Source organism: Mesocricetus auratus, unplaced genomic scaffold, assembly GCF_017639785.1.
Source record: "Mesocricetus auratus isolate SY011 unplaced genomic scaffold, BCM_Maur_2.0 Super-Scaffold_100008, whole genome shotgun sequence".
NCBI classification, from domain to species: domain Eukaryota; kingdom Metazoa; phylum Chordata; class Mammalia; order Rodentia; family Cricetidae; genus Mesocricetus; species Mesocricetus auratus.
In genome coordinates, this window is record NW_024429192.1 from 84286871 (window position 1) to 84300702 (window position 13832).

The following is a 13832-nucleotide window of genomic DNA, read 5'->3' on the forward strand; positions in this document are numbered from 1 at the left end:
GGTTACAGTCTTGTAACCAATAGAGGCAAGAGTGCACGCCTAGCTCTGCTCACAGGAATGCTATCATGGGTCAGGTGCTCCACGGGGTTGGAGCCCTCACTGCAGTGTCCCAGAGGCTAACTTAGAGTTTCTGGTCATGTCTCCATGGTCTTAGGTGATATCCTTTCTTTACTGGGAGTCTTTCGGTATATGACTGGATTTGTGAGGGTGACCCTCGGATTGGGGGCTATCTCCCACCCCTTGTACAGGGCACAAGGTCCCTGTGCTCATAACGAAACCAGGAATGTTAAACACTCATGCTTGTCTCTTCAGTGGAAGGTTTGTATACCTGTTTCCTCTTGGCAAGCTGGGAATGGTCAGGCCTTACCTAATTCCCCCAGACTATTACTTTTTTCCCAGAGTCTTCCCCACTAGATCATTGACCTGAGCATTGCTTCTCAGTCAGTAGAACCCATTCTTTGTTTGTTTGTTTGTTTTTGTTTTTGTTTTTTTGAGATAGGGTTTCTCTGTGGCTTTGGAAGCTATCCTGGAACTAGCTCTTGTAGACCAAGCTAGTCTCAAAGAATTTACAGAGATCCCCCGCCTCTGCCTCCCCAATGCTGGGATTAAAGGCATGCACCACCACCCGGCAGAACCCATTCTTTTTTTTTTTTTTTTTGAAAGGCTCTATATTTTTTATTACTGGACAAACCATTCCCAACTTAAAAATGTTGAACTCCATCTGGTAGCATAGCTTCCGTTGACCATGATTCAGTGCAAACTCTCAATTCTTGCCATTGATTGTGTGAATCCTTACAGGCCCAGCTTGGTTCTCCTCCAGTGTCTTCTCTTGGAGTTGTACCTGATTTTGTTACCAGTCTTCATCCGAATCCACTGAGGAATAGGATGATTTTGCTTTTGTTTCTCGGCCAGGAATCGCTTGATTCTGAAAATCTTGTGAGAAGACATAGTAAGAAGTCGACTCCAGAACCCATTCTTTTTTTTTTTTTACGAGACAGGGTTTCTCTGTATTGTTTTGGAGGCTGTCGGTCCAGCCCAGCCTCGAACTCACAGAGATCCGCCTGCCTCTGCCTCCCGAGTGCTGGGATTAAAGGCGTGTGCCACCACCGCCCAGCCAGAACCCATTCTTATAGAAGAGACCACATGTACTTTGCAAGGATTTTTGATGTAGTCATGCCTTAAGCTTTGTTGGGATAATTGCCACCAGGAAACGTTTTCCTAAAGTTGTACTATGTTTAAATATGTCAGAAATAAACTTCCTGGGGTCAGATTCTAGAAGTTTGAACCAACATCGGCTAAGTCACGTCGAACCAGATTTCCTTCTTGTCTCATAGGAATCTTTCCTCTGCCAGCCCTTGCAGAAACCCATATGCACAGTCTGTAACCATCTAGGCCATTCACAACTCACTCTTTTCCTCTTTTCCAGAAGGGACATACTGAGGACTTTGCTTCACAAAATGCATTATCCTTGACACCACAAACACACACCACAAACATGCCACATGGACATTGATCCCACTTCTCCACACTCACACAGCACGCACATACCACAAGCCACAAGTATAGCACATACATACCTCATATACCACACACACTCATAGAACACATCCACACACTATAGACACACACACCGTATGCATACCATATACCCCAACTCACAAAGCACACATACTACAGCTGCACACCAGCCACAAATACATCACCTTCGTATAACATACAGTATACACATAATACGTTCATACAACACACATATACAATGTGCAACATACTCACACTCCCTACTTGAACACCTTTGTATTCTCCTAAAGCCAGAGCAGTGTCCTGACTTTGGAAGAGCCCCAGGACTCTCCAGTGTGTGTCCTATGATGTAAGGGGGGGGGGCGGTGTCCTCCAGTGTGTGATATCCTCCCGTGTACGAGGAGGGTACTGACTGCTGCTGTGCTGAGTGAGAGGTGGCCACTGCCTGCTTGCTATACTCCATCACTGAGAAAGTTGCATGCTTTTAAAGCCTTGTGAACTGGGCAGGCACAGTGTGGCACATGCCTATAATCTCAGCACTTGAGAGGGTGGGGGTAGGAGGATTGCTGCTAGATAAGATTACCCTGGGCTACACAGAGTTCAAGGTCATCTTGACATAATAAGAAAACTCTGTCTCAAAGAACAAAACAAAGATTTCTTTTTTTTTTTTCTTCCTGAGAATATAGCACTATATGTCTATCATGCCAACACTTAGGAGGTAGAGGCAGGAGAATGAGGAGTTTAAAGACAGCTTTGGCTACATTTTGAGTTCTAGGATGGCCTTGCCTACATAAGACCCCGTCTCCAACAAAACAACAAAAGCAGTGGAAATGTGATCTTCACTATCCTTTTCTTGTATTTATTTAGTGTCTCACGCCAGGGGCCAGAGAACAGCATGGATTTGAACCCTGGCCCTATCACTGAGTAGTCAGTGATAAACTAGCCTGCCCCCGTCTTGGGCTTAAAAGCCATCCTATAGCAGAGATAAACTAGGTTCATCCCTGCTTATGATTAAACCTCTGCTTTTCAAGCATTGGGCTATGCCCACCTGTAATCCTAACTACAAACGGTTCTGTACTGCCTGTACCCCGAATGGCAACCATGTCTTTGTTTCCAAAGGTTGTTATGGCCTGTTGTTATAACTATCTTGTTATGTCCACCTTGCAGCCATGTCTTTGTTTTATTGAGGGGGAGGTAAGAAAATAAAGGAAGGAAAGAGAAAAGAGGTAAAGAGACACAGAGAAGACAGGAGAGAAAGGGGCATGGGGAGAGACAGGGAAAGTCCTGTCTGACCTTCTGAGGAACGGGAGTGGGAGGCACGCATCTCTGCTTCCCCATCTGCCTGCTGTCCACCACCTGCCTCGGGACAGGGGACCTGCAATGCAGGGTCCCAACCCCTACTGCTTTATTCCTAACACTGACCCTCCCCCCCAAAAAAAAACAATGGACTGAACTGTGAGCAGAATAAACCCCTTCTCTTCGGCATTGCCTTTATTAAGGTATTTTATCACAACAACAGAAAGGCAACTAACACACCCAGCTTCTTCATTCCTTGAGGAATGAGGGAGTGCGGTCAGCTGAGGATAATTTCCAGCTCTGTTGCCTGGAGACTGGAGAGGAACAGGTTTGCGTGAGGACAATGTTGGTGTAGCCTTAGCCAACTGCATTTGGGTGACCAGGGGCCATCATACAGCAATACTCTGGAAGCAACTGTGTGCCTACAACCAGCAGCTAGTGACAGGTCTGAATCAGAGAGCTCAGCCATCAAAAGTGCAGTTCCGGCTTTTTTCCCCCTTGGTTTTCCAAGACAATGTTTCTCTATATAACAATCCTGGCTGTCCTGGAACTTGCTCTGTAGACCAAGCTGACCTCAAACAGATCTGCCTGCCTCTGCCTCCCGAGTGCTGGGATTAAAGGTGTGTGCCACCACCACTGGCAGGTCTGGCCTTTAAAATGACTCTCTGGATCATACTGTTACCAGGCGGCAGACTGCTCCATTGGAGGGCTGGCTGTGGGACAAGCAAGTATGTTGACCCCTAATCCTGACTTTGCTACTCAGACTGTTACCAGAAGGTTTGGAGGTGTCTCTTCATAGTTGTCAGATGATACCAGAGAAATCCAGACCTCTCCTCAGGGTTCCTAGCCTCACTAATAAAAGAATTTAAGCCAGGCAGTGTTGGTGGCACACACCTTTAATTCCAGCACTCGGGAGTCAAAGGCTGGAGGATCTCTGTGAATCTGAGCCCAGCCTGGTCTACAGAGAGAGTTCTAAGACACACAGGGCTGTTTTATAGAGAAACCTTGTCTCAAACAAACAAACAAAACGCAATCTCTAGTTAAGACAGCTTGAAATTGGCTCCACGGAGGGAAGTGGGTGGGACTTTTAGTTTCTTTTCAGCTTGACACAAACTAGAGGCGTCTGGAAAGAGGCAGCCTCAACTGAGGCCTCCATCAGACTGGCCTGCAGACATATCTGTGAGGCACTTCCTGGTTGCTGAACAAGCTCAGAGGAAGCAAGCCAGCAAGCAGCAGTCCTCTATGGTCTCTGCTTGAGTCCCTGCTGCCAGGTTCCAGCTGCAGTCCCTGCTTTACCCGCCCTCCATGGTGGGCTGTGACTTATAAACTGACGTGAACTCTTTCCTCCCCAAGGGCTTTATAGTCAGGGTGCTGAGCACAGACAGTCACAGTGAGCAGACTAGAGCATTTACAGGAAAAATATGGAAGTCCAAAGTACCAGAGATGTGTCTACAGGCGTGGTCCTCATCTGAAATATAAACACAGAAGAGACTTGGAAAGGCAGACAGGTTCCAGCCATCCTGCCGTGGCCCGGCTCCTAGGGATTGTTGCTGAGGAATTCTGGGAAGGAAGGAAGGAAGAGATTCTCATTAAAGGAATAAGCATCCTGCCAGTCTCTTTAGTTCGCCTTAAGGTGAAACTGCCTTCCTAGGAGTGGCCCCTTAGCTAGGTCACTGATGTTGGAAATGTTAAGTGTCCAGTGTTGCTTTTCTAACAGTGTGTTGAGACTACACAGCAAACCACAAGCTGGGATGCTGGAATTATTATTACTGATTTTAGTCTTCCACTTGCCAGCAGGAATATGCCCGGTGGTTAATAACTATTAAGGATATAAGAACCACAGCCACAAGAAGTCATCCTCTGATCTCCTGTCGTTTGTGGTCCTTCTGGAGCCCGGGCCACATCTCCGAGGAGTGCTGGGGTCAGAATTTGTGGACCCTAAAGTCTGACAGATTTGGCCCAGTCATGGCAGCAGCCTGGCTGCCTCAAGTGCTTATGTAGGAAAAGATTGCTCCTGCAGTAATTGCTCTCAAGATGGAGCCGGAAAGAGGAAATGGGTAATTACACAGGACTGGAAGACATGCAAATTTCTCTTTGTTCGAAGCTGGATCTCAAGCCGCCTCCTCACCGAGAGGATTTCCGAAGCCTCCTAGTGAGTGAAGACTGGAGGGTGTGTGGGGCAGAAAAAAATAATAAAGGCAGGAGCTTGAAAATGACGAAGGGCTCATGCCTCTAGAGAAGTCAAGGGTATGCTAATCTATCAGTGAAGGGGATTGTAAGAGCATGGCCAAGTCTTTATCAATTTTGAGGAGTGGGTGAAGAATATAAAAATCATTAGAGATCTTGGCCCCTGTCTCTGAGAGCTAACAGGTCTCCAGTGCCCCGGTGCCCACCTCGCCCTGCCTTCCTGTACCCCTCAACTAAGCAAAGCAACCTGATGAGCTGACTGAAAAGGGGGTTCCTTGTGCCGCTCGGGTCTGGGCCAGCCTTGGTGCTGGTTTTGTTCTGTGTACGTCAACCCGCCAGGTCTAAGAGTCAGCACCTACAGGGTCCCACGGGCTCAAAATGCTTCATGAAGTCAGGGAGCTGTTGTTCAGGCTTGGTTATAGGGCCCAGAGCCTCTAGAAAGTCATCCTCAGCTAGGGGGTGCCCAGAACTCCCAAAGAACCCTGTGTTCTCACTAGGGTAGTCATTGAATGATGACCATCCCCTGCACCCCTTGAGTTCCCCAAGACTAGGTCTGCCTTACTGTGCTCAACACTGGAACCCCTGTGCCAGCATACCACACGGGAGGGTCACACACTTGCATAGTCGATAAGCACAGGGCAGGCGCATTGGGGAAAGTGACTTTGCCGACACAGCGGTCACATCTGTGCTGAGCTCATACAGACCTCTTTCCATGGCTCTCTAAACACAAGAGCGCAATGGCTATTTGCAAGGTGTTTCTGCTGCGTTTGACATTGTAAGTCATCTAGAGAGGACATGAGTGTGGCAGCATGGAGGTTTCCTGGATCACTGTGGCTGATGGTGTCCACAGTAATTCTTGGAGTCAGTGTGCAGCAGACATGATGACAGCCACTGCAAGCACTGTCCAGGCTGGGCCAGGGCAGGGACAGTGTTCTGCAAACCTCTGGAATCTACATTTTGCTTGTTTGTCTGCTTTCATCTGCCAGGAGCACAATGAGACAGTCACGGGAACAAAGAATATTGTCCCCGCCACAGTTCCACAGGCCACATTCACAGGCTCCATGGGGCTGGTGGCTGCAGTGGCCATGGGGTTCCTAGAGTTTTGGTTTGGTGGGTCCTGAGTTTGAAGCCAACATCACTGGCCTTGACTTTCCATGTAACCCGCAGCCAAAGCAGAAGAGTGGGCTGGCAAACACAGCAGTGCCATGATTCATGAGGACCTGGGGTTTCCTGAGAGGACAGGAAGCCACCAGAAAAGAATCTGGTAGAGAGCTGGGCCTGCGGTGGCTCTCGCCTTTAGTCCCATCACTCAGGAGGCAGAGGCAGGAGGATCTCTGTGAGTCGGAGGCCAGCCCGGTCTCCATAGGGACTTCCAGGACAGTCAGGGTCCAGTTTCCAGTACCCCCTCCCCAGTTGCTCCCAGTTGCCTGTGTGTAAGTCCAGCTGCAGGGGATCTGATGCTGCCTCTGACCTCTGCAGACACGCACTATTTAAAAAATGTGGGGTCCCGTGATGCTCCCCTCAGTAGCCATAGAATGCCTCTGAGGCTGCTTCTAAGCAGTCCTGCTCCCTCCTCCTCTTTATAACTGTCTGGATGATTTGTTACAGCAAGCATCAAATGACAACCAGATACCAAGTTTATTCTGAGCACGTTCAGGATCCATCTGCTCTTCCTTCCGCTTCCTGGCACTGCAATGTCTGGGAGAGTAGAGTTCTCCTGTTCCTGGTGACCATTTTGTGTTCTCCTTTCAGTATCCTTTCGGTGTTTAGAGACAGAGTCTCTCTATGTTGCCCTGGCTATCTTGGAATTTGCTATGTAGACTAGATTGGCCTTGAACTCAGATATCCTCTGCCTTCACTTCCCAAGTGCTGAGATTAAAGGTGTGCATTACTGCGGAGGGTTCTTGGCAAATATTTTAGATAAGAGTGTTTTGTAAATTTACACATCCCCTTGGGGAAACAAGGATGTCGGTCATTTTTTGAGACTACAGCGCCACCTGGTGGCTTCACCCAACAAGCCTAGCTTGTGCACAGGTTATCTTGGGGTTCTGAAATTTTTTAGTAACTCAGCACTACAGAGGTAGATGGAATTCTGTGATTTCAAGGCCAGGCTGGCCTATATAGTGAGTTCCAGGACAGGACAGCGCTTCCCACCCAAATCTGTCTCAAAGAACAAATTAATCATTTAGTTCTTGGGCTGGAGGTCAAGGGCACCTAACTATTCCTGCAGTTTTGTTCCCAGCAGCCCCTTTGGGTACCTCATAGCTTCCTGTACTTCCAAAGGATCGGTCTTTGCTATTCTATCTGCAGAGATACACACTAAAAAAAATTAGCCCATAGTTTTTAAACTAAACATGATCGATGGCTTAATTCCTCTGTAGTGGAACCACAACAATGGAAACGGGACGTTATTAACGTCCTACTAGAGTTTTGTCTGGGGCAAAGATTCACTTTGACATTCCACTTCGGCAACATAAACAGGACACACCTGGTTCTTCCAAAGATTTCGTAGAAGTGCCCCAAACACGCATCTAAGGCCTTACCTCCACAAATTACCAGCCCTGACTCAGTTCCCATGCCATGACTCCATGTCCACAACACTCTGAGGTTTTTCCCCTTCCTGCAAGGCATGCCTGTAAGCCCTTCCCTGACCCAGCTGGCTCCTTAGGGTTAGGTAGGAACACCCCTACTCTCACCCCGAGCCCCAAGAGAACGCTCTGCACCAGCCTTTGGCTATTACAAAACAAACCAACAAAAAACAAAATCACACCAAGGTTGCTTCCTTTCACACAGCACAACTACCAGGAAGCGCCTACGCACTTACTGCCTGCCCCTCAACTACCGAGCCTTACACCATTTACATCCCATGCCGCTCCCTGCCTTGTTGGTAGCACAGTGCGCGGACACGGAAGCCCTCGACTCCTTTTTGTTGAATGAATCAATGAAAATCCTCTTTAAACACGGTCTCTTCTGCGAGTCCCACCCTGCACTGGCCAGCGATGAGAAAGAGGGGGGTACCCGTGCTGTTGCCAGTGTCCTCTGTCGTCAATGAGTACCTGGCAAGAAGCCATGGGACCACCAGGAACGTCGACTGGCTTGTCTGAGGGACATTCAACCCACTTCATTTCCCAGCCCCCTGCATAGAATTACAACCAAGGCCCAGTCTCCATTGAGTGGGGACAGACCCAAGTCTCCAGTAAAGTTCCAGGAGGGTCACCCAGGGCTGGCCTCTATCAAAGTGTGTTTACATAGAGATGAGGATGTTTACTGTTTGATTAGTTGGTTTTATTTGTCCCTCCATCCCCAAAGCTGGGATTGAACCAAAGGCTTCGAGCGTGCTGAGCAGGGGCTGTGTCACCTAACGCACTCCCAGCCCGAGGAACAGTGTTTTGGTAGAGACACATCGTAGGTAATACATCCTGTTTTGGAAGCTAAAAGTGCCCAAAGACAGGTAAGGATTATTGTATGGATGCTGTTCTCACAGAATAAAAGTTCATTTACATAGTAACACCGGTTGTCAGTAGATGTCGCCAGACCCTAAGGGATAAAGTGCGGCTCCTCCAGGTGAGCTTGGACAGGGTAAAAGGCTGCTTCGGGTTTTAAGGATGAATCCGTGATCTCTGCTTTGGGTTTTAAGGATGAATCCGTGATCTCTGCTTTGGGTTTTAAGGATGAATCCGTGATCTCTGCTTTGGGTTTTAAGGATGAATCCGTGATCTCTGCTTTGGGTTTTAAGGATGAATCCGTGATCTCTGCTTTGGGTTTTAAGGATGAATCCGTGATCTCTGTCGTGTCCTGGCTTTGGCTGTTGGAGGTCACCATCTGTTTCATCTGCCTCCTGTGGGACCTTAGCATCCTTTCCTGCTTCATTTCGAGGGATCTGCATGCCACCTGTCACTCTTTGGTTGGTGATCAGAATATAGAGGGTACGGGACTATGACTTCCGGGTGCTGCCCCAGCTGAGCTGTGCAAGCTCGCCTGTCCTCAGATGCCCAGATTTGGGTGAGGAGCTTCCCAGGGCGCTCCACGGCCACAACCTTTTCCTGGACTCTAGACCCAAAGGGAATAGACGATCTGCCCTGTGTCCACCTGAGATTAATAAAGTTGTTTTAACTCTACTAATGGATTCCTGGAGCAGATCTCACTTAGGTTGAACGTCTCAATGGTTTCCAGGGTCCCACTAAAGAATGGATATAATTTCTGTGGTGTGTTTGATGAAGTCCATATTTAGGAACAAAACTATTTGCAAATAAGACGATTCTATTTAGGCTGGTGCTAGATTTCACCTTTTCAATATTAAGACTTGATTTGGGGCCTAAATCAGGAAAAGACAGTTTTTAATGAAAAAAATTAAATAGAATTAAAAAGTTAATTTAAGCTACTTAAAAGCACACTGTGATGGGGCAAGTCTGAATTTAAAAATACATTTTATTTTTTATTATTTATTTATTTAGATTTTTTGAGACAGGGTTTCTCTGCATAGCCCTAGCTGTCCTGGAACACAATCTGTAGACCAGGCTGGCCTCAAACTCACAGAGATCCGCCAGCTGGTATTAATGGCATTGTCATATATTTTTTTAAATGAGTGGAAATTATATACACATATATTTACACATATATGTATTCATTTTTAATGTGTTAAAATATATTTTAGCTGCGTGTTGGTGGCACACACCTTTGATCCCAGCACTCAGGAGGCAGAGGCAGGTGGATCTCTGAGTTCGAGACCAGCCTGGTCTACAGAGCGAGTTCCAGGACAGCCTCCAAAACAATTCAAGTGTGGATTCTGGTGTCTCTTCCTCCAGTCCCCTGTTGGAACTCATTTAAAGTGTTAACAGGACTGTCCATCACACTCCGACATCACCGGTCCAGGCTGTGTACAGCCTCCACCAGTGGAAATTACTTCTCAGAAACTTCCTGAGGCTATGGATGTAATAAACAGCTGGATGCTGGGGAGGCCAGCCTGGCAGCTGCTGTGTCCAGGTGTTCCAGGTAGCCCTCGTGAGTGTGTTCCTGCTGGCTGACTGGGAAGGGGATGCCACCAACTCAGCAGGCGCAAGCAAGTCCTCTTGGGAAGCCAGTCATCAACAGCGGGCACCCTGCCTTGGCCTCCGAAGCTAGGGACCTTGCATGCAGGTCTTCATGAAGCTCCATTCTGGTTTCAGCTCCGTTGAGTCTGTGAGAAAAGCCCCAGGAAGCTCCATCACCAGAGCCCAGCTTACTGTTCTACCCTGCAGGCTACCCAGCTCTGCCCTGGAAAAGAAAGACACCACACTCCGTCACCTGCCTGATAGTGGCTGTCCTCTGCAGTTCTGGTTTGCTTCCTTTTCGTTGCTTCCGAATCTGAAATGCAGATTAGCTGACTAACCACACAGTCAGTCCTCTCTCCACTGTTTGTGTGACTGACGAAGCCCAAATAACAGAGCGAAAGAAGCAACAACAACAAAAGCCCTTGCTTATTCATTTCCTGGTTTTTTGTTTGTTTTGAGACAGCCTCACGAGGTAGACCACGCTCATAGACATCTGCCTGTCTCTGCCTCCCGAGTGCCAGGATTAAAAGTGTGTGCCACCACCCCTGGCAGAAGTTCCTGTCTGAGCTGCTTTTGTCTATCTGATGCCCCAGTGGCTGAGAATAGTACGCCTCCCAAAGGACCCAGATGACAATACAGTATGGGGTAGAGTGTTTGCATGGCAGGAAAAAGGCCCTGGGGCACAGTTCAGAAACAGAGTATGCATTGCATGCACAGGGCCCTGGGTTTGGTCCCAAACGATGAAAATGAAAAAAAAAGTGTCTCAATATTGACAAAAGGATAAAGCAGAGAGTATGCATATTGTAGATAGATGGCTGTGGGTTCATTTATTCACTCAACAAACCTTAACTGAGGGTTGCTGGATACTCCTGTGTGCCACTCACCCAGGTTTGAGTCTCTGGTCACAGATACCTCCCGAGGTATGGGGGAGACCATGTTTCGAGGGGCTTCCACTAAGATCAGACAGCCACATGGCAGGGACTATTTTCATTTCTTACTTGGGGCCCACCGCCAGGGGGCAGCCTTGGAGAACAACACAGATTGGTGACCCCTCGCGTCTGTTGATGAAATTAGCATTCCCGGGAGCTTATCAGCATGAAGAAAAAGCAAGGCTTCTACACAGGCTCCATATCTTTGCAAAGTTTACTTTACCTGAGCAAACACAAGCTATCAGAGAAACAAATAAGAGAGACACAAAAGTTCAGTTATTCCAGGTGGGAGTTAATTGGACTTAACTGAAGTCCTCAAGTGGCATGTTGATTGTCAAGTTTTCATATAACATGGGGGGGTTAGGGGTGGACAAGAATTAGCCACCAGGAGGTCTGGTCTTGACCCCAGCTAGGTCATGCTTACTCACGAAAGCAAGCGCCTTTGGCCTTAACCTCTCTGGCTCAAGAATAACCTTTTGCCTGAATAAGGAGGTGTAAAGTGTAGATGGATGGTAGATAGTAGGGGTCTTCTGCCTCCCTCTCTCCTTCCCTCCCTTCCTTGCTGACAGTGCATTCTCTCCTCTGTGTGTGAGCCTATGCTGGACACTGGGGAAACTGAGAGCCATCAGAAATAAATGGAGTGGTCAATCTATCTGACCCTAACTCAGCTATCTGTACGGTGCACATGCTCAGAGCCTGGTGTCAGGGTCTGGCCCTCACTCTGAACTATGACCGCCAGGTGTGGTGGTGCCCACCTTTAACCCTGGCACTCAGGAGGCAGAAGCAGGCAGGTTCCTGTGAGTTCAAGGCCATCCTGATCCACAGAGTAAAATAATAAATAAATGATCAGCGCTGCCCTGGTGCGTGTGTGGGAGGGGGGGCAACAAGGAAGGAAAGATGACTGGGAGGCCACAGAACTCTTGTGTAAATGAGGACCTCAAGAACAAAGGTCTCACGAAGCATCCCATCTCAATAAGGGAAGAACGACTGAATGGGCCAATCAGATGAGAGGTAACCCATTCATTGGTCCACAGATGTGGTCACCATGCCGAAAGAACTTTTAACATTTGTCTCAGGTGACTTTCTAGTCTCCGGTAGGAGACCCGCCCTTGTTCACTCAACTTGGTTTAAATTTAGACCATGACCTTGATTGACAAAACTGCACACAACATTAAAATCCGCCATTGTATGTGTGTGTGTGTGTACCTGTATGTGTGCATGCGCATGTGTGTGTATGACATGTGTGTGCATATGTGTCTTTGTATGTATGTGCGTCTCTGTGTGTGCATGGATGTCACTGGAGACTCAGTCCAGAACTTTGCATATGTCCTTTGAACCCCTCCTCCTAACAGACACAGTTCTTTTTACACTTTTTTACCCCACTTTTCTCTTAAGGTCTTTCTAAGTTCCACAAGATGGCCTTGAACTTGTAATCTTCCCTCTTCAACTTTGAGTAGCTGGAGTTACAGGCCTAGGGCACTAGGCCCAGTTCAACCACTTTAAAATGACCCTGGGTATGTCTGTATTCTTGGGCCACCATCATCATCCAGCATGAGAATATTTTGTTTTCTAAACTGACAATTGTGCCTCCTCTGCCAGCCCCAGACTCCTCTATTCTACTTCAGCGCTGGGACTTGTTCACCGTGGTGCCTGGAACCACACAGCATTTGTCAGGTGGGGTGGGTACTTTATCCTTAGTCCACAAGTGGGAGGGAGGACTGGGCAGACCCACGGCACAGACCTCACACTGAGACCGAGGTGGTCCTTGGTTCCCACTCCCAGAGTGGCGCTGCAGGGAGACCAAGCTGACCACGGAGAAGGGCAAATTCCATGCGCAAAGGATTCCATCCGCTAAGGGGGCAGCATCAGCCCAAGGCCAAAGTTTCCATGGCAACCCAGCTCTTAGGGCCACCTCTGTGATCCACTAGGAAAGAAATGAGCAGCTCTGGAGACAGCCAACTTCCCAGGAGGCCTCCGATGGGACCTTTGCAGTGACCCTTCCTGCCTGTCCCGCACAGGTCACCCCCCTCCCCACCCCTTCCTCGTGCCCCCCCCCCCCTCCAGTGCTGTAGGGACCTGTCCCTGGAGCTGCTAGCCATGCGAGTGGTTGCTGTGGAATTCCTCATGATGAGTGAGCCCTTTCCAGCCAGCTCCCTCTCAGCAGGAGTGGGATTGATGCCCCTGTTCCTGTTCATCCCAGGGCCTGGCAAAGGTGGCTACCTGTCCTAGATCAGGCCTGTCGAGTGGTGAAAGCAGTGTGTTCAGGAGGGGTCTGAAGGAGGCGAGGGGACTGGGCTTGGGAAGCTAAACTACAGTTTGGGCTGAAGCCTGACCTGAGCCAGATGCGGGGAAAGTAACAAAGTCTGACAAAGCAGCTTCACCCTATACCTGGGACCACCCTGTGTAGCTGGATGAGTCTGTTACTGGGCTCTACTTCCAGACATTTCCAAATGTCAGGGTGCTGCTCATCAGGGGACAGTGCTGCACTGAAGGGGGCATGGCTCTGCTACAAACACTGTATGTTTGTTGAATGAATACTTACAGGCAATAAAGACTAAATACTGCATTTAGAGTAGCTGCCATTTACTGAGCAAGCACTCTGGGCCAGGCACTGTTCTCTCTGCCTTTTTCCTATAAAATTTCATTCTCTTTTGACAATTCTCAACACACAGACACACACACTCACATTCTCTCTCTCTCTCTCTCTCTCTCTCTCTCTCTCTCTCTCTCTCTCTCTCTCTCTCTCTCACACACACACACACACACACACACACACACACACTATAAAGGAAAAAATTGATGTTCCCATGCCTACCTAAGCTGGAGGGTAGGGATGTTAAGCCTCAAACCTAGATGAATTTGTGTTCCTACA

General features: G+C 48.3%; 1 protein-coding gene across 1 annotated transcript; it reads right to left on the reverse strand.

The window, feature by feature from the left end:
- Window positions 1-718: 718 nt before the first annotated feature.
- LOC121141823 (60S ribosomal protein L39-like) lies at window positions 719-948 on the reverse strand. Its single transcript, XM_040750350.1, has one exon. It carries the CDS (start codon window positions 946-948, stop codon window positions 793-795), a length of 156 nt encoding a protein of 51 aa, XP_040606284.1. The 3' UTR covers window positions 719-792.
- Window positions 949-13832: the final 12884 nt, after the last annotated feature.

What these genes read in the sequence shown, in the direction of transcription:
- LOC121141823 (XM_040750350.1), bottom strand. Translation starts at nt 948, where the DNA reads ATGTCTTCTCACAAGATTTTCAGAATCAAGCGATTCCTGGCCGAGAAA.